The 22,010-nt window shown below is 40.5% G+C and overlaps 1 protein-coding gene across 9 annotated transcripts in view; it reads right to left on the bottom strand.

Annotated features, from left to right (window-relative positions):
• The window catches only part of PATJ (PATJ crumbs cell polarity complex component), a 445,385-nt gene that overhangs the window by 271,394 nt on the left and 151,981 nt on the right, over positions 1-22,010 (bottom strand). For all 9 annotated transcript variants that reach the window (XM_062191443.1, XM_062191441.1, XM_062191445.1 and 6 more), the window contains one exon: positions 13,127-13,250. In XM_062191443.1, the coding sequence (XP_062047427.1) occupies positions 13,127-13,250 (124 nt within the window). The remainder of the gene's footprint in view (positions 1-13,126; positions 13,251-22,010) is intronic.

Below are 22,010 nucleotides of genomic sequence, written 5' to 3'. Positions count from 1 at the left end.
TTGGGAATTTGACCATGTCAATGCATGGAGAAAAACGGGTACCCTTGAATGACCTTTTAAAATTTGGAAACAAAAAGAAGCCAGAAGAAGCCAAATCAGGATTGTGGTGGATCCCTAATGACTTCCTACTGCAACTGTTACAAAAGTTCCTTTTCACTTGCTGAGCAGAAAGGTCAGAAGCACTCTTTGGTAAAGCTTTTGCTGGACATTTTTCCTGCAAAAGTTTTGGTAACCTTTATTCAAACATTCTCATAACAAAGTGGATGTCATCATCTTTGGCCCTTCATAAAATCAATAAGCATTGAGCATTCCAAAAAACTGTTGCTATGTCCTTTGCTCTTGAGGGGTCTACTTTTGCTTGGACCACCTCCTGACAGCCATTGCTCTCAGGATCATACTAGTAAAGTCATGTTTCATCTCCTGTTACAATTCTGCAAAGAAATGCTTCAGGATCTCGATCCCACTTGCTGAAAATTCCCACTGAAAGCTTTGCTCTTGGCCGGCGCCGCGGCTTACTAGGCGCCGGCACCCCGGGTTCTAGTCCCGGTTGGGGCACTGGATTCTGTCCCAGTTGCTCCTCTTCCAGTCCAGCTCTCTGCTGTGGCCTGGGAAGGTAGTGGAGGATGGCCCAAGTGCTTGGGCCCTGCACCCACTTGGGAGACCAGGAGGAAGCACCTGGCTCCTGGCTTCGGATCGGCGCAGTGCACCGGCCGTAGCAGCCATTTGGGGGGTGAACCAATGGAAGGAAGACCTTTCTCTCTGTCTCTCTCTCTAACTCTGCCTGTTTAAAAAAAAAAAAAAAAAAAAAAAAAAGCTATTCTTGTCTGCAGCTTATCTGGGGTCAACAGTTTTGGCATCCATCAAGCAGAAAGTTCATGCCACTTTAATTTTTCAGAGTTGTGTAAGCTGAACCAATGGAAGTACCATAGTACTGGCTGTTGTTTCTGCTATTAATCGTTGGTCTTCTTCATTTAGATTATTTTCCTCACAAATTGATGTGGATGGTCTACTACTAAGGGCTTCATCCACAACATCCTCTCATCTCTTTAAAATGAGTTATCTATTTGTAAACTGATGGTTTCTTTGGGGCATTATCTCCTAAAACTCAATAAACCATCAATGATTTCACCATTCTTCCACCCGAGTTTCACCATACATTTAACAACTGCTCTTACTTTACTGTTTAGCAGAACTCATGTTGCTACAATTGATATCTTATCCTTCTTAGTGCCTGAAACTATACTCTGTTCAGATATAACTAGTTACTGCAAATTTATTCTGGTGGCCAAAAAATTTTGAAATCTGTGCATTTTTCATAAAATATATTTCCCATGAACTTTTTGAAGACCCCTTCTAGACCATGTACACTATAATATATGTGTATATACAAATATGTCTAGGTGTATTGTCTATATATACCTTCACACACACAGCTATATAATGATAATAAGATACAAAATATGCATTGGACTTCATATAACTGTTATCTTTGGAAAGGAAATTAGGCTTATTATAATAGTTTTATTGTTTAAAAAAATCTGAGTATGAGGGAGCAAGGTCAGAGGAGCCAGTTATGAGGGTAGTCAGATAATTTTTTATATAAACTAGAAAAAACTGGAAGAAAATCAAGCAACTAATGATTATCTCTGCAGATCCTTTTTTTTTTTTTAAGGATTTTTATTTTATTTTATTATTTAGTTGGAAGGCAGAGTAACAGAGGGAGAAAGAGACACAGACAGAGAGAGGTCTTCCATCACTGGTTCACTCTCCAAGCAGCCACAACACCCAGGGCTTGGCCAGACCTAGAAGCCAGGAGCTTCTTACGGGTCTCCCACACGGGTGCATACTTGGGCCATCCCCCGCTGCCTTTGCAGGTGCATTAGCAGGGAGCTGGATCAAAAGCACTTCTATGGGATAACAGTATGGCGTAGCAGGTGGCTAGCCCCTGACCACTTTTATCTCTACTTTTTATCTGCATTATCTTAGTTTTCATCTTCCACAAACACAATTCATTGTTTTACCTTATATTGTCATGCATTTGCCCCCACTGTTCCCTCAGCCATATCCAAGAATGACTTCATCGTGGACCTGCTTACTTTATTTAACACCCTGTCAAATATCTTCCGGGCAGATCACCCCCCTATAAAACATCACTGCTCCCTGAACATTCTGTCCCTTTGCACTGCTTTGTCTTTACTCATGACCCCTACCATACTGCACACTAATTTGTTAGTGTCTGTCTAACTCTGTTACATTGTGGGCTCCATGAGAGCAGACTTTATTTTGTTCACTGCTCCCATGACCCACAGTAAATCTCTTATATAGAAAGCACTTAGTCGGCAGGTGTTGGGGCGCAGATGGTTTTAAGATGCCACTTTGGGAGGATGGCCCAAGTTCTTGGGCCCTGCACCCATATGGGAGACCAGGAGAAGCACCTGGCTCCTGGCTTTGGATCAGCGCGGTGTGCCAACCACAGCGCACCAGCCGCGGTGGCCATTGGAGGGTGAACCAACGGCAAAGGAAGACCTTTCTGTCTCTCTCTCTCTCTCACTGTCCACTCTGCCTGTCAAAAAAAAAAAAAAAGATAAAAAAAAAGATGCCACTTAGACACACTCACTTCCCATATCAGATTGCCTGGGTTTGTGTCCTGCCTCTGCTTCCAGTCTGATTTCCTGCTAATGTTCACCCTGACCTGGTAGGTGATGATAGCTCAAGTACCTGGGTTCCTGCCACCCACATGGGAGACCCTCAAGGAGTGCCTGGCTCCTGGCTTCAGCCTGGCCTAGTCTTGGCTGTTGTGAGTATGGGAGGAGTGAACCAGTAGATGAAAGATTTATCTCTCTACCTTTCAAATAAGTAATAATAGTCTTTTAAAAAGCAACACTTTTGCTTAAATTTTTGAATGAGTAAATAGGTATAGCCTTTTAAGTTTAAAAAAAGAAACATACTGTTTTTGTACATAGAAAGTAAAAGAAAAAAATGTATAGCTCATGAAATTATTAGAATGGATATCAGTTTACATGGCTCACAAAGTCTACTGAACATGCTTATCTCCTATAATCTCACAGAGTAGCCATAGACTTGTTACTTATTAAACATCTTCAATGTTTTGGAAAAGCCATTAATTTAAACAATATTAACTGGGAGCAAAAATAATTATATTCAATCAAGGTAAATGGAGAGCCTAAAATACATATATAAGGCCTTGTGAAATCTTATTGAAACCTAAGGAATAATTTGCTGTTCTCCGTATGCTTCTAGGAAAGAGAATAACTGCTGACGTAGGAAAGAGAATAACTGCTGACGTAGAAAAGCAGCATAGGTAAAAAAGTTCAGTACAGGCAAGGGAGCAACCCAGGACGCCATCTTGGGGAGGCTGAGTGAAACATGAGCTCGGGAGTCTTCTCTGGGGGTGCGTGGGGCAGCCTCATAGCACTCATAACCCACAGGTAAACACAGTTTCCCCTGCAGGGTATTTCTTTGAAAACTGTTCTTGGAAGAAAGAAAGTTTAAAAGATCATAAATTAGGTGGTTAAACTGTGACTGAAAGCTCACACGTGTGCGAATGTAAAAAGTTAGGACATAAATAATGAAGCACCTATCCAAATAATAAGCAAAATTGTGGACATCGAGTTTTTGGTTTGCACACTGTAGATTTTTTTTAAAAATATCTGGCAGAACTTAAACTAGAAAATGTAATGAAGAAAATTGGTCTACTATGCTTTGCGTCCCATGAAACAAATATCAGACACAAAACCTGAAGTACTTCTTCTGTGGATAACAGGGGAAGAAGCCAAAAACGCCTCTGAGTAGATTCAACATTAATGTCGATGGTATTCATTCATGCTTTCATGAGTTCATCCAACAAATGGTTATGAAGCACCAACCACTTGCCAGGATCTATTCTAGGTCTTACTGAGCAACAGCTAAGTGTACAAAACTGACAAAGTTCCTATTCTAGGGAGCTAATTCTAGTGGGGAGAGCCATGGAATGAACACATGGCACGGTTTCAGAACATGGTAAGTCCTAGGGAGGAAAAGAAAGCAACATATGGGGACTGAGAGAAACAGTTATTTTAGGTAGAATGGTCGGGGATTTGGATTGTGGCAGGGAACCAGTCTCATGCAAGTTTGTAAGGAGGGTGGTCTAGGTGGAGGGAACAGCTTGACTGGAAAGGATGGAACTTATCCAATATTTTGATTTGCCATCCCAAAAAGCACTGTTGCTCAGTAATAATGCCAGGCAGAAGGGAACTCACAAGTACTCAGGTCTCCAAAAAAAAAAAAAACAAAAAAACAAAAAAACAGAAAACAACACAAAAAATCCCACAAATATCTGAAACCTAAAGCCTTGTCCTGAGAGCCTTGTTATTTTCATCATACCAGAAAATTCTGTGATGATACAACATCAAATCACAAATAATGTGTCTTCTATCTTTTAACTGGAGAGTTAGGTTTTAGGTCCAAACAGCATAGCTTCATACTTTTCTTTCTTTCTTTTAAAAGATTTATGTATGTATGTACGTATATTTGTATATATGTATTTGAAAGGCAGAATTACAAAGAGAGAGAGGGAGAGACAGAGATAGGTCTTCCATCTGCTAGTTCACTCCCTGAATAGCTGCAATGGCTGGAACTAGCCCAATCTGAAGCCAGGAGCCAGGAGCCTCCTTTAGGTCCCCAATAAGGGTGCAGGTGCCCAAGCATTTGGGCTATCTTCCACTGCTTTCCCAGGCACATTAGCTAGGAGCTGGATTGGAAGTGGAGCAGCCGGGTCTTGAACCGGTACCCATATGGGATGCTGGCGCTGAAGATGGCAGCTCTACCCATTATACGAGAGTGTTGGCTCATACTTTTGTTTTAAAAAAGACAACTTTTTTTTGTTTGTTATATAGTTATTTTTTTTTATTTAATAAATGTGAATTTACAAAGTGCAACTTTTGTATTGTTGTGGCTCCCCCCCCAACCTCCCTCCCTCCAGTGGCCCTCCCCTCTCCCACTTCCTCTCCCATCCCGCCCTTCATCGAGTTTCATTTTCAATTACCTTCATATACTGAAGATCAACTTAGTATATACTAAGCAAGGATTTCAACAGGCTGCACTCACACAACCGCACAAGGTATAGGGTATTGTTCGACTAGTAGTGTTTTTAAGTTTCATAGTAAAACACATTAAGGACAGAGATCCTACGTGGGGAGTATGTACCCAGTGACTCCCGTTGTTGATTTAACAATTGGCACTATTATTTATGATGTCAGCAATCACCCGAGGCTCTTGCTATGAGCTGTCTAGGCTATGGAAGCCCCTTGAGTTCACCGACTCTGAACTTGTTTAGTCAAGGCCGTGTCACAGTGGAGGTTCCTTCCTCCCTTCAGAGAAAGGCGCCTCTCTCCTTGATGGCCTGTTCCTTCTGCTGGGGTCTTGTTCACCAGGATCTTTCATCTAGATTGTTTTTTTGCCACCGTGTCATGGCTTTCCATGCCTGTGAGACTCTCATGGGCCTTTTAGCCAGATCCGAATGTCCCAAGGGTTGATTCTGAGGCAGGAGTGCTGTTTTGGGCATTTGCCATTCTATAAGTCTGCTGTGTGTCCTGCTTCCCCCACAGGATCATTCTCTCCCTTTTAATTCTATCCTTCATTATTTGCTTACACTGGTCTTATTTGTGAAATCTCTTCGACACATACCCTATCTTTTTGATCGATTGTGTATTTATACTTATCACTTTACCAAGTGCGCTGGCATTGGTACCTGCCTCCTTGGCAAGACTGAGTTGAAATCCCCTTTACCCTTTTAGTATTTTTTATGTTCTACTTAAAACTATTGGTTGAACTCTGTAATTAATATACAATTATTCTTAGGTGTTTAATTAATGCTATAACTAGTACTCAAATAGTATTTTACACTTTGTGTTTCTGTGTGGGTGCAAACTCTTGAAATCTTTACTTAATATATGCTAAATTGATCTTCTGTATATAAAGAGAATTGAAAATGAATCTTGATGTGAATGGAAGAGGAGAGGGAGTGGGAGAGGGGAGTGTTGTGGGTGGGAGGGAAGTTATGGAGGGGGGGGAAGCTATTGTAATCCATAAGCTGTACTTTGGAAATTTATGTTCATTAAATAAAATTAAAAAGATTTAAAAAAAAAAAAAGAAAAAACTCATTGCATGGCAAAGAGAAAAAAAAATAAAGTTTTGTCTAAGACACTCTGGCAAAAAAAAGAAAAAGAAGAAGAAGAAGAAGAGGACCTAAATGAAAGATCTCTGTGAGTGAGATCCCAATAGAAAGAACGGGCCATCAAAGAAGGAGGTACCTTTCTCTGAAGGGAGGAGAGAGCTTCCACTTTGACTATGGCCTTATCGAAATAAGATCAAAGTCGGCAAGCTCAGGGGGCTTCCATGGCCTTGGCAACTCATGACTAGAGCCTGGGGAGATTGCTGATGCCTTAAAGAGTGTCAATTTGTTAAGTCAACAACAGGAGTCACTGTGCACTTACTCCTCATGTAGGATCTCTGTCCTTAATGTGTAGCTCAAAGTAAATTAATGATATGACTAGTGCTCAAACAGTATTTTTGCACTTTGCATTCTGTGTGGGTGCAAACTGATGAAATCTTTACTTAATATATACTAAATTGATCTTTTGTATATAAAGATAATTGAAAACGAGTCTTGATGTGAATGGAAGGGGAGAGGGAGCGGGAGATGGGAGGGTTGCGGGTGGGAGGGAAGTTATGGGGGGGAGGGGAGCCATTGTAATCCATAAACTGTACTTTGGAAATTTATATCTACTAAATAAAAGTTTAAAAAAAAAGACAACTTTATCTTATTTGATGGAGGCTTATTCTGAATTATCAAGGTTGCTTTGGATCTCAGCTTTGTCATCCAACATATTGAAAATGTGCCTCCCAATATACTGGTGTCCACATTTATCTGACATGCCAATCTGTGGCATTTCCATAATTAAGTAAAATACAGAGTAAAGTAGACAGTGCACTGAGTCTTGTGGCACATGGCTAGACACCTACATGCACGCTGGCATCCATCCAGAATGTATACACCAGGAATCCATTATAAACTCTCACCTCATTTTTCCTCATCAGTTTATAAGATGGGTTGTGTACCAGCAGCCTTTGACGAATCCACACCTATATAGTATGTAACTGACAAATTTTCTAGTAAATGCATCACCATTACTGTTTTTATCTTATCTCGAAACTTTGGAGATAAGCCAAACAGCTGGCAATGCAGTGGTGATGCAGTGAAAACAACTGTCATGTTCAGGTGACATTAAAGGACATCACGGTTGCCTTTCCCTCATCCCCATATTCCCTTCACTGCCATCTATCAGAGTTCATCAAGCAAGACAGTCAAAACCTCACACTGCTTTTAGCTTTGCCCCTGCCTGCCTGCTTGCACCTAAGAAGAAGGCATCAGGGGCCAGTGTTGTGCACACTGGGTTAAGCCGCCTCCTGCAATGCCTGCACCCTACATCAGAGTGACGGTCTGAGTTTTCACCACTATGCTTCCGATCCACTTGCCTGCTGATGTGCCTGGGAAAGCACAGCCCAGGTGTTTGGGCCCCTGCCACCCTTGTAGGAGACCAGATGGAGTGCCAGGTTCCTGGCTGTGGCCTAGCCCAGCCTTAGTTGCACCACTTGGTGAACCAGTGGATGGGGAATCTGTGTGAGTGTGCGTGTATGTCCTTCTCTCTCACTTTCAAAGAAAGAGAAAGAAAGAAATCTTAAAAACAAAACAAAACAAAACAAAAAAACCATACACACCACACAAAATAACAGGGACCAGAAGAGGGACCAGGATTCAAGTAGTAATGGCCTAAAACCAGGGCTTCCAGAACAGGAAACCGGCTCTATTTGCAAAGGGATTTCCCATCCAGCCGTGCTAGTAAAAGTGGTCTGTTAAATGACACCAACAGGCTGTGTAAGTTGCTGCATTTTGTTTAAAACTTCCCATTCCCTGATCCACACAAAGGCTGCCCGTGCCCTTTACCCTACTGCCTCCTCCCTAGACCCTTGCTGCTCTGTCACACATTTCTCACGTCTTCCAGCATCTGACACACTTAGACTTTACAGAGCAGCTCGCCATGTGCACCACAGCACCCAGGAGCCCACACAACAAATCCAGTCCTCCTGGGCTTCTGCGGTTGTTGGGTAATGGCCATAACTGGGCTCAGAGGTTAGACAAACAGGGAAGGTAAACAAATGCTTTGGATAAATGGAAGTTAATGCTTACAGAGTGGAATGGGAGAAATTTTTAAATGGCTTATACTTGGTGAAGTGGAAGAACTGAATAACAAACAGAATAAAAGCAAAAAGAGAGGAGACTGGGTTCTTGCATAATTTAGCAGCTAAAAAAAAATGAGGGGGAAAGTCAACTGATAGCCTGTTGAATAATCACATATACGCAGCCTATCCCTGTTTCTTGAGCACATGGTATGTCGCCCTGGCCAGAGGCAAATCTTGCCCTTCAGAAACTTACAGTGTGAGACAGGCCTGCAAATGAGCCTGTGCAGTGACCTCTGGGGTTGTTAACAGAAATTCCTGCAAGGTCACTGGAGGTACAATTCAGGGAAGAGTAGTCAGAGACTGGGAAACAGAACCTTTATCTACAATGTTAAAAAAACATATTTTTTTTAAAGATTTCAAAGTAACAGACGGAGAAACAGAGAAATGGAGAGATCTTCCACCCACTGGTTCACTACCTATGTGGCCACAATAGCCAGAGCTGGTCCAGGTCAAAGCCAAATCCAGAACTTCGTCAGGGTCCCCCACATTGGTGGCAGAGATCCAAGCACTTGGGCCATAGCTTCTGCTGTTTTTCTAGGCACAGTAGCAGGAAGCGGGATAGGAATAAGATTCTTCAAAATGGGATGCCAGAGTTCTAGCATTGTCTTAACCAATTGTACCACAATTGTGGCCCCTTCTGAAATCTTTTAACACAAAATACAACATCCATTGGAATTTATCTTGTGTGCCTTATATTATTAATTATGATAATTTATAGGTATAGCTTCACAGTCCAGGAGAAGAATCAGCTCCTTAAAACTATATAATCTTGAGGGCTATTGCCATAGTATCGGCAGGTTAAGCCACAGTCTGCAGCACAGGCACCCCATATAGGTGCTCCTGCCTGCTCCACTTCCAAACCAGCTCCCTGCTAATGCACCTGGGAAAGTAGTAAAAGATGGCTCAAGTACTTAGGCTTTGCACCCACATGGGAGACCTGTATAAAGATCCTGGCTCCTAGCTTTGGCCTGGCCTGGCCTTTGGGGCCAATTTGATGAGTTAACCAGCAGATGGAATCTCTCTCTCTCTCTTTTCCCACCCCTGTCTCTGTAACTCTTCCTTTCAAATACATATATATGGTCTTAGATTAACCAGAGTCAAAAATGGTCCTTTCCACATAAGTAACAATCAAAAGTGATTTCTGAATCAGCTTCCCTATATGTAAATCTGAGGTTGTTATAAATAGTAGACAATGAGCTACAGATCTGAATAGGGCCTTAGAGAACACTTAGACCAACTCCATCATTTCACAGCTGAGGAAATGGAGAAGGTTGATGAGAAGGCCAGGGGCTTTCCTGGTGACACAGCAGGTTAACTGCTTAGTGCAGAGGACCTAGGATGGAAAGAAAGTCTGCATTTTTTGGACAAGGATCTCAGGAGGAAAATAAAAATCTGAGAATTTAATATATATGCTACTAAAATGTATATCAACTTTGTATCAATAATTTCTCAGCTCACTCAAGGTTACTAGCAATCTAAATACTCATGTCTAGCACATAGCATTTCAGAAGCTCTCAAAAAATTTCACGAAAAGCACATACATGGTTATGCATGCTATTCTATGTTGCCAGGTCTAAGATACAAAAGCCCACCTTCATTCCCAAAGTTAGGGGCAGCACTGTGGTGTAGTAGGTAAAGCTGCCATCAGCAGTGCCAGCATCACATATGGGTGCTGATTCAAGTCCCAGCTGCTCCCTTCTTATCCAGCTCTCTGCTAATGCACCTGGGAAAGCATCAGAGGATAGCCCAAGTGCTTGGGCCCCTGCACCCACATAGAAGATCCAGAAGAAGCTCTTAGCTTCAGATTGGCCCAGCTCCAGGAGTTGCAGCCATCTGAAGAGTGAGCCAGTGGATGGAAAATCTGTCTCTCTCCCATTCTGTAACTTTGCCTTTCAAATACATACATCAATCTTAAAAAAAAAAAAAAAAAAAAAAGACATTCCCAAAGTTAAACTATCTAAGAATAAATACCCAGGGCTTTGCAAAGTAATAGATTAAGATAATGTGTGTTGAATGGTGTGTTCCCCCCACCCCCAAATATATCTGAGGCTGAGAACTATTTTCCCTTATTTGGGAAAAAGGTCATTTCACATGCAGTTAAGTGAAAGATTTTGAAATGAGTACATTCTGGATCATTCTCATGGGCCCCAAATCTAATGACAAGTACCCTGATTAAGAGACAGAGGAATAGACACAGATGGGGAAGTCATGGGGAAAAAGAGGCAGAGTGGAGTGAAGCAGCCACAAGTCAGAGAGAGCTGAAGCAAGCAGTGGCTGAAAGAGGCAAGAACAGACTCACCCCTAGAGCCTTCAGAAGAATGACAGCACCTGATTTAAGACTCCCTGCTTCTAGGACAGTGAAAACAGATTTCTACTGTTAAGTCATCAAGTTTGTGGGAATTTGTTACAACAGCCACAGGAAACTGATATAGGCAGCAGAAGGCAGAGGACGTACCTTTGAGGCCCTTAGATAGCACATACAGCAGGGCTCAGGGGATCTAGGCTGCAATCTGGAGGGTATAAAGCAGGGGCTCTCAACTCCTGGAGACATTGTGGTTAAGACCAGGAGAGGGAGCATCACCAACATCCATGGGTAGAAGCCAGGGAATTGGCTAAGCATCCTACACCACACAGCCCTTGTCCTCCACTTCCCAACAAAGAAGGATCTGATGCAAAATAGTGCCACGACTGCCACACAGTAGCAATAGTAATCAAAAGATACAGTCTGCTCATTCATATCATAAGCCATCTCTTAGTATTTAGTAGTCAGAAACCTATAGAAACGTGGTAAATTTTAAAAACCGCTTGGAGAGTTTTAGTAGTAAAGTTTTCATTTTCCTCCTTCTAATCTTAGGTATTCTAAAGCTAAAGTAGCATCACCTCATAGATGCCTTCAGTTTTTACCTTTGAGGATTCCATTCTTGAGATTTTACTTAGTAGGATGCCGATCTTTTTTTTAACTTTTATTTAATAAATATAAATTTCCAAAGTACAGCTTATGGATTACAATGGCTTCCCCCCTCCCCATAACTTCCCTCCCACCCGCAACCCTCCCCTTTTCCACTCCCTCTCCCCTTCCATTCACATCAAGATTCATTTTCAATTCTCTTTATATACAGAAGATCAGTTTAGTATTTTTAAGTAAAGATTTCAACAGTTTGCCCCCACATAGCAACACCAAGTGAAAAAATACTGTTGGAGTACTAGTTATAGCATTAAATAACAGTGTACAGCACATTAAAGACAGAGATCCTACATGATATTTTTTAAAAGTTAATTAATTTTCTATGCCATTTCCAATTTAACACCAGGTTTTGTTTTTTTTTTTTTTCGTTTTCAATTATCTTTATATACAGAAGATCGATTCTGTATATACTAAGTAAAGATTTCATCAGTTTGCACCCACACAGACACACACAGTGTAGAAATACTGTTTTAGTACTAGTTATAGAATCACTTCACATTAGACAACACATTAAGGACAGATCGCACATGAGACATAAGTACACAGTGACTCCTGTTGCTGACTTAACAATTTGACACTCTTGTTTATGGCGTCAGTAATCTCCCTAGGCTCTAGTCATGAGTTGACAAGGCTATGGAAGCCTTTAGGGTTTGCTGACTTTGATCTTTTTCAGACAGGGTCATAGTCAAAGTGGAAGTTCTCTCCTCCCTTCAGAGAAAGGTACCTCCTTCTTTGATGGCCCCGTTCTTTCCACTGGGATCTCATTCGCAGAGATCTTTCATTTAAGTCTTCTTTTTTATTTTTTCCAGAGTGTCTTGGCTTTCCATGCCTAAAATACTCTCATGGGCTCTTCAGTCAGATCCGAATGCCTTAAGGGCTGATTCTGAGGCCAGAGTGCTATTTAGGACATCTGCCATTCTATAAGTCTGCTGTGTATCCTGCTTCCCATGTTGGATCATTCTCTCCCTTTTTGATTCTATCAGTTAGTATTAGCAGACACTAGTCTTGTTTGTGTGATCCCTTTGACTCTTAGACCTATCAGAGCCATCAATTGTGAACTGAAATTGGTCACTTGGACCAATCTTAAAGGAAACGGTTCCACCACTTTCTATAATTCTCTCCTCTTACAAGGTATTAGCATGTAATAGGAGAAATGCCCCCAGAGAGACTTCCTCTTGAGTGGAGTCATAACAGGTGAATGACAGCATAAATCTGAACAATGGCTCTATAAATCCCAGTTCTAAGAAAGAACTTAACAGTCTCACCTAGGGATGTTAATATCATAATGACTTTGATATTTCAGTGCTGGATGGAGGAAAATTGTTTTTAAAGACAAGTTTTCAAAAGTATATAAGAATCAATATTGAGGAGAGTTAAGGAGAAGCACTATATTTTTAGAATTCTTTAATGGAAACTAAGTTATTATGTACTAAAACTAATATATGACTATAAAGTGTTTCATAACTTTAAAATATGCCTCTGCTATTAATATTTAACACTACCGTTCAATGAGCTAACAATGTCATTTAACAGTATCAGTGATTTTAATTTACATTAACAGAGACATTTCAGATTTAGTGTAAGTTCTAGTGTTAGTTTTGATCCAAAATGCTAAGAGAGAAGGAAAATGAGGCAGAGAAAATGTAGTCCTCTCAGAAAAGGGAATCTGAAAATTCTAGGCTGAAGTATGACCCAGGTTAATTCTTTCAGGTACTTTGAAGTAGGTTAATTATAAAGTAGATTTAAATTAAAACATCATAATGAATGAAAATGTCACATTAAAAATCTCTGTATACAAAGACAAAACACAAAGACTACAGATAATCTAACACATGTTTATAAAAAACAGAAACCACAAACCTAAATCCAGACTGCTTTCTGCCAAGGAGTTAAGATCCTCCAGGTTGTCAAATCTACCTTGTTGGCTGTTTCCTTCAGTTGAGGATACGGATGGTAGGGGATCCAGTCCAAAACTGTCCTTCATCTTGAGGAAGAAAGATGGAAATGTATTAGTGCTTTATGAAAACCTTTGGAACACTGTAATGTTCAAATCAGATAATAACAATAGCGGAAGCTGGGTTTCAGGCAGGCATTCTCCAGTGACAGTTTATCCTGTGGCAGGCAGTAACTTAGTATCTGCAAGAGTTCTACCTTGTAAACATGCCTTCTCCAAATGCCAGACTTTTGAACAAAAATTCTGTCTTAAAAATGTTAAAAGGGGATACAAACATTTATCAAGGTAGAGGAATAAAAGATCCACCAAGTTAAGCAAGGTCAACATGGAGCATGTTGTGCCAATGCCCATGATTTAAACAGCTTCATTGGTGATGCTAGAGACAGAGTGAATTTCCACGAGCCTAAGCCTTTGCTGTGCCCTCCTCTCCAGCATGCCCATCTGCCTGATAAACACTAGTTTTCCCCCTCTAGAGCCTAAGGGTAAGCACTGGGGATAACATCCCACTTTCCTCTGTCCTCCTCCCACAGGCACATCGTTCATGGTCCTCCAAAGCTCCAAGTTGCCAGAATGCTAAAATGTTTGTGTCCTCTCAAAATTCCTGTGTGGAAATCCTAACTCCTGAGGGGTTAAAATAGACTCCTCTGCTACACTGGCCTTACAAAAGACACTTGAGAAACAGCAGATAAAAAAGACAACTTTGACCTTCCTGTTGTTTCTTAAAAGCAGAAGATAAAATTCTCACAAGAATAACACTTTCCCTGTACCAGAAGGAAAGGCAATATTCTTTTCTTCAAGGGCAGAAGTTGAGACCAAGAGAATGCCCTATAGAACCTGCTAGAAATCTTAACTTTTATGCCTTCTCGTATAATTTCAATACCCATTACGTTAAATAATTAATTCCAGCAGCATTTTAGGATTTTCATTTCTTTATGAGGGTTCCCAATGGCACATAAAACTTGGAAAATAAATTTGTACGCTTTTCTGTTAATCTATCTTATATCAATTTAATTCTTGAACCCTGCTGGGATGGTAAATGGACAGAAATGGAGTTTTCCTACTTTTTGAGGTGAAGATTTTAGAGGTGAGGTCATTTCTTCTGAGGTGGTTCTGGTTAAGGGGGCAGAGCCCTCATGAATGGAATCAACTGTCTTAAACAACAAGCACAAGCCCAGCGTTGTGGTGCAGCAGGTTAAGCCACAGCCTGTGAAGCCAACATCCCATATGAGCGCCAGTTGGATTGTCAGCTGTTCCACTTCCAATCCAGCTGACTGCCAATGTACTTGAAAAGGAAGTGGAAGATGTCACAAGTGCTTGAGTCCCCTGCCATCCACATGGGAGACACAGATGGAGTTCCTGGTTCCTGGTTTTGGCTTGGCCCAGCTCAGGCTATTGTGGACATTTGGGAAGTGAACCAGTAGATGGAAGATCTCTCTGCCTCTCTTTCAAATAAATAAATCTTGGGGAAAAAAAAAAAAAGGCCCAAAGGAGCATGACCAGTACATCCATCTGAAGCAGCAGCCAAAGGTACCATCTATGCACCAGAAAGTGAGCCATTACCAGATGCTGAAGATGACAGAACCCTGACTTTGGACTTGTCAACTTCCAGAACCATGAGACACAAATTTCTTTTTTTATATATCTTACCCAGTTAATGGCATTTTGTTATAATAGTCTAAACAGACTAAGATATAGAACATAGCTTTAAGTATTTCATTTATTTTTAAAACCTTATAGGCATAAGCTCTCTGCTGTGGCCCGGGAGTGCAGTGGAGGATGGCCCAAGTGCTTGGGCCCTGCACCCCAAGGGAGACCAGGAGAAGCACCTGACTCCTGCCTTCGGATCAGCGCAGTGCACCGGCCGCAGTGGCCACTGGAGGGTAAACCAACAGCAAAGGAACACCTTTCTCTCTGTCTCTCTCTCACTGTCCACTCTGTCAAAAAAAAAAAAAAAAAAAAAAAAAAAAAAAAAAAAACAACCTTATAGGCATAAATTTAAATGCCTTAATTCATTTAAGGTGAATAACACTATTATTCTTTATTCTTGTAAATTCTAGTTGTTAAATAAAAGCATAAACTATACCTTTTACAATGGTCTACATTTTTCTGTTATTAGTCAGACTTCAATGGTAAAAGGATCTCTCATAAACTGGTGACCAAATACTGCTGGCTTTTCCCTAAACAGCATATGAATATAGATCAAGTTGTAACTATATCAGATACCTAATGAAGACTAAAGAATACAGAATTCAATTCAAATATTAAATAGGGGTAATAAAGGAGATAGGGTTAGTTTGCTTAGAATAAAATAAGAATTTCTTAGAGAAATAAAGAGGAGCGAGCAGGCATTAAGTACTTAAAAAGAAGAATTTCTGCAATAACTTTGGACCATTTGGATGTTTTATTTTTAAGTTAATGGTAATTAAGTTAACTGATACTCAAATCTTGGACTTCAATGTAGTGAGCATGACAGCCTTGATCTCCTAAATTGAGAAAAAAATAAGAACACAGAGTTTCCCTTAGATGAATAATCCTCAGAGCCACATCTTTAAGATGTGGGCAAAAGGGCTTGAACAGGCATTTCTGCAAAGAATAAAGATGGTCAATAAGCACATGCAAGGTTGCTCATTATCACTAATTATTAAAGAAATGCTAGTGGAAAACCATAATAAACTAGCACTTCACACACCCACACCCACACACACACCCACACACAAATAAACCCGGAAAATAACAACGGTTAGCAAGGACATGAAGAAGCCAAAAACTTGTGCACTGCTGGGGGAGAAGTAAAATGATCCAGCTGCTTTAGAAAACAGTATAGTATTTCCTTAACAATAAATTACTTATTAAAAATAAATGATCATGTGATTTAGCAATTCCATGCTCTGGGTATACACCCAAAAGAACTGAAAGCAATATTCATAGTAACATTACTCACAATGGCCAAATATAACAAACAACCCAGTGATCCATCAACATATGAATGGGAAAACACAGTGTGGGATAAATGTAGGCATCCACTCAGCATGACAGAGTGCCTATGAAGATGGTTTTAAGCTAAAGATGTTTGAAGTTTGACAGATGCAGAAAGCAGCCTTTTCATTGATCCTCATTTATGAGTATAACCTCTGGGAAATTTCACTCTCAAAAATTCCTTCCTGGGGTGGGGTGGGTCTATTCCCAATACTGAGAATAAACCTACTATAAATTCCCTTTTGAGGAGTGTAATAGACATGAAGTACACGAAAGGATAACTCAAACCTACATAAGTAAACATTATCACAAACTTCATCTCCCATTTGTTCTCCTGAATACTCATCTGCTTTCTTAAACAAATTTTTTCTTCCCTTAGAAACTTTTCCTTCTCTTTTTTTTTTTTTAAGATTTTTATTTATTTATTTGAAAGAGTTACACAGAGAGAGAGGGAGAGGCAGAGAGAAGGGGGGCGGGGAGAGCGAGAGCGAGAGAGTGAGGTCCCCTATCTGCCAGTTCAGTCCCCAACTGACCATGACGGCCGGAGCTGTGCCAATACGAAGTCAGGACCAGGAGGCTCTTATGGGTCCCCAACATGGGTACAGGGGCCCAAGCACTTGGGCCATCTTCCACTGCTTTCCCGGGCCACAGCAGAGAGCTGGAATGGAAGAGGAGCAACTGGGACTAGAACCGGTGCCCATATGGGATGCTGGCACTGCAGGTGGAGGATTAACCTAGTGCACCACAGCGCTGGCCCCAGTACCAAAGTACTTTAAATTTTGTGTCTGCCACCCTCATACTCCATTTTAGTTGAATGGTAAAAGCATTAAGGTTTATAGATTTACTTTGGCTTTGGTAAGTTTTTTAAATTCACCATTTACTATTTTAACCCTTTTTAATGCATAATTCAGTGATACTTGTGGGCTGAGCATTTAGCCTAGCAATTAAGACTCCTGTATCCCTTATCAGAGTGCCTGGGTTTAATACCTACTCTTGATCTTGATTCCACAACTTCTTGCTAATGGAGATCTTGGCAGGCTTCAAGTGACTGGGTTCCTGCCATCCATGTGACAGATGTGGATTGAATTCTAGGCTCTTGGCTTTGGCCTAGTCTGTGCTGGCTGTTGTGGGCATTTGGAGAGTGAATCTGCAGATGAAAATTTCCTCTTTCTCTCTCCCTCCCTCCCTCCCTCTTTCCACTTCTACCTTCCCTCTCCCTCTTTCCCTCTCTCTCTACCTCTCAAAAAAATTTTTAAAAAATATTTACATTATTGTAAAATGACCATCATTATCCATTTCCAGAACTTTTTATGTTCCTGCACTAAAACTCCTTGTACAATAATTGCTCTTTCTTCCATTTTCCCATTTTCTGGAAACCAATCAACCATGTTTTTGTTGTCTAAGAATTTGACTATACTAAGCTCCTCAGAGAATTCAGATGGTACAATATTTTCCTTTTGTGTCTGGCATATTTCACTTAGTGTAGTGCCTTGAAGTTGCTTACATGCTGTTACATGTGTCAGAACTTGTTCCCTTATTTAAGTCAATAATATTTCCTTGTATGTATATGTTGAGGAGAAAAAGTTTTTCCTGTACCAGTTTGGGTCTGTGCCTATAAGAATGCAAATTAAACTGACAAAAGATATTAAAAAGAGAAAAAAAGATTTATTTGTATGCATATGAATATGAGAAAACAAATAGTTCACTAAGTGGTTAAAGAAGATTTATGTGTCTAACTTCTTAGTAAAGAGAAGGGTAGGGGCCGGCACAAAGCCATCGCCTGTAGTGCAATGTGGGCGCCAGTTCGAATCCTGGCTGCTTGGGCCCCTGCATCCACATGGGAGACCAGGAAGAGGTACCTGGCTCCTGGCTTCGGATCGGCGTAGCTCCAGCTGTTGTGGCCATTTGGGGGTTGAACCATTGGATGGAAGACCTTTCTCTCTATCTCTCTCTCTCACTGTCTGTAACTCTACCTGTCAATAAATAAATAAAAAATCTTTGGAAAATAAGAAAATAAAAAAATAAAGTACTTTGGTACTAATTGTATTCCACAAATATAGCTACATCTGTAGCCCAAAACAGATATTAAATAACCAATAATGTTCTTTGACCCTTTTGGAAAGTATCCTCTAAATAGACTATTGGGAACTACATATTTGTAAATACGATCAGAATGGATACTGTGAATCTTGTCAACACTTGCAGAATTCGGGTATATTACAGGGGAAAAAAGACAAAGCTGTAAACCTTTCAATACCTAACTTTGGGGCCGGCACTGTGGCGCAGTGGGTTAAAGCCTTGGCCTGAAGTGCCAGCATCCCAGATGGGCACCGGTTCTAGTCCCAGCTGCTCCTCTTTTGACCCAGCTCTCTGCTATGGCCTGGGAAAGCAGTAGAAGATGGCCCAAGTCCTTGGGCCCCTGCACCCATGTGGGAAACCCAGAAGAAGCTCCTGGCTCCTGGCTTCAGATCAGCACAACTCTGGCCTTTGTGGCCATCTGGAGAGTGAACCAGCAGATGGAAGACCTCTCTGTCTCTACCTCTCTCTGCAACTCTTTCAAATAAATAAAATAAATCTTTAAATAAATAAATAAATAAATAATACCTAACTTTATGACACACTACAAAGCTACAGTAATCCTAACAGCATGATACTACCATAAAACACAGACTGATGAACAGAATAGATATCCCAAAAATAAATTCATGTGTTTACAGTCAACTGATTTTTGACAATGCAGTAGGAACATACAATGGAAAAAAGAATGTATCTTCAATGAACGCTGCTGGGGAAAACTGGACACCCATGGAAAGAGGAGGGAAATCACACCCCCTTGTCTCACAAGAGACAAAAACAACTCAAAATCAATCAAGGACCTGAAATTGTGAAACCTCTAGAAGAAGACATAGGAGAAACAGTTCAGGACACTGGTTCAGACAAAGACTTTTCAGATATGACCCTAAAAGCACAGGCAACCAAAGCAAAACTTGACAAATGGGATTACATCAAGCTACAAAGCTCTTATATAGGGCCTAAGCACTATGTCCCAGCAGGGCAAGCTGCCACTTGCAATGTCAGCATCCTATAATGGAGCACTGGATCTTCCTCTCTCATGCTTGCTTGTACTTGCGCTCTCCCATTACTCTCCCTTACAAATAAATAAATAATCTTTTTTCTTTTTAAAAAAGCTCTACACAATGAAAGAAATGATCAACAGAGTGAAGAGACAACCTACAGAACATGAGGAAATATTTGCAAACTATTCAATGAGGGCTTAATATCTAATGTAATCAAATAATTCAACCAGAAATCAATCAAATAATCTGTTTTTTAAAATGGGTAAATGAGCTACATAGACATTTCCAAAAAGAGGATATCCAGATGACCAACATGAATATGAAAAAATGCTCACCATCATTAATTATCAGGAAACTGCAAATTAAATCGCAATGCAGTATCATCTCACTCCAGTAAGAATGACTATTAAAAAGATCAAAAGCAGCTGCTGCTGTCACATAGCAAGTAAAGCCATCACCTGCACTGCCAGAATCCCATATGGGCGCCCATTCGGGTCCCAGCTGCTCCACTTCCAATCCATCTTCTTGATAATGTGCCTGAGAAAGCAGAGGAAGACGGCCCAAGCCCTTGGTCCCCTGCACCCATGTGGGAGAACTGGAAGAAGCTCCAGGCTCCTAGCTTCGGATCAGGCCAGCTCCAGCAGTTGTAGCCATTTGGGGAGTGAACCAGCAGATGGAGGACCTCTCTGTGCCTCTGCCTCTACCTCTCTGTAACTCTGCCTTTCAAATAAGTAAACATCTTTAAAAAAAAAAAACAAAAAAACAACCAACAAGATAACTGCTAGCGAGGAGTCAAAACAAGGGGAAATCTTCTATACTGAGGCGGAAATGAAAATTAGCACAGCTATTATGCAAACAGTATGCAAGGCCTAAGAGAACTAGGAAGAAGACTACCATATGATCCAGCCTTCTCACTACTTGTGTATATATCCCAAGGCATTAAAATCAGTATATCCTTCCTCTCCACCTGCATGGGTATTGCAACAGAATTCAGGAGAGTTAAGATTTGCAATCATCCTAGATGTCATTAATGCATGAATGGCTAAAGAAATGGTGATACACATACACAGTGGAATATCACTGAGCTGCAAAAAAATGAAATTCTGTCATCTGCAGCAATAGAGGTGAATTGGAGGACTTTACATAAAGTAAAATATATTAGGTACAGAAAGAAAACTACTATGTGTTCTCCCTTAAATATGGAAGCTAAAAGGTCGATCTCACAGAAACAGAGAATAGTGGTTACCATAGCCTGAGAAGGATGGGGAGAAGATGGTTAATGAGTATGGGGGTGCAATTTGACAGGTGGAATAGGTTATAATGCACACGAGGATAACTATGGTTGACAACAACTCACTGAATATTTCAATGTAGCTAGTAAAGAGGACTTTGAATGTTTCCAACATGAACAAATGATAAATGTATGAAGTAACATGCCAGTTATCTGATCATTACACATTGCATACATGTACTGAAATGCTACACTGTACTCCGTAAATATGTACAATCATAATGTGTCAATTAAAATAAAATTTTAAATAATTACAGATGAGCTGTCCCTATTCTGAAAAATCCAAATTGTGCCAAAATTCAAAACTTTTTTCTTTTTCTTTTTTTTTAACTTTTATTTAATAAATATAAATTTCCAAAGTACAGCTTATGGATTACAATGGCTTCCCCCCCCCCCCATAACTTCCCTCCCACCCGCAACCCTCCCCTTTTCCACTCCCTCTCCCCTTCCATTCACATCAAGATTCATTTTCAATTCTCTTTATATACAGAAGATCAGTTTAGTATTTTTAAGTAAAGATTTCAACAGTTTGCCCCCACAGAGCAACACCAAGTGAAAAATACTGTTGGAGTACTAGTTATAGCATTAAATAACAGTGTACAGCACATTAAAGACAGAGATCCTACATGATATTTTTTAAAAATTGATTAATTTTCTATGCCATTTCCAATTTAACACCAGTTTTTTTTTTCATTTTCAATTATCTTTATATACAGAAGATCAATTCTGTATATACTAAGTAAAGATTTCATCAGTTTGCACCCACACAGAAACACAAAGTGTAGAAATACTGATTCAGTACTAGTTGTAACATCACTTCACATTAGACAACACATTAAGGACAGATCCCACATGAGACATAAGTACACAGTGACTCCTGATGCTGACTTAACAATTTGACACTCTTGTTTATGGCATCAGTAATCTCCCTAGGCTCTCGTCATGAGTTGCCAAGGCTATGAAAGCCTTTAGGGTTCGCCAACTTTCACCTTATTCTGATAAGGTCATAGTCAAAGTGGAAGTTCTCTCCTCCCTTCAGAGAAAAGTACCTCCTTCTTTGATGGCCCCGTTCTTTCCACTGGGATCTCACTCACAGAGATCTTTCATTTAGGTCTTTTTTTTTTTTTTTTTTAATTTTTTCCAGAGTGCCTTGGCTTTCCATGCCTACAATACTCTCATGGGCTCTTTGCCAGATCCGAATGCCTTAAGGGCTGATTCTGAGGCCAGAGTGCTATTTAGGACATCTGCCATTCTATGAGTCTGCTGTGTATCCCGCTTCCCATGTTGGATCGTTCTCTCCCTTTTTGATTCTATCAGTTAGTATTAGCAGACACTAGTCTTGTTTATGTGATCCCTCTGACTCTTAGACCTATCAGAGTCATCAATTGTGAACTGAAATTGATCACTTGGACTAGTGAGACGGCATTGGTACATGCCACCTTGATG

Source organism: Lepus europaeus, chromosome 5 (assembly GCF_033115175.1).
Source record: "Lepus europaeus isolate LE1 chromosome 5, mLepTim1.pri, whole genome shotgun sequence".
NCBI classification, from domain to species: Eukaryota; Metazoa; Chordata; class Mammalia; order Lagomorpha; family Leporidae; genus Lepus; species Lepus europaeus.
The sequence above is the reverse complement of the archived record's forward strand: the minus strand, read 5'-3'. Positions and strand labels throughout refer to the sequence as shown.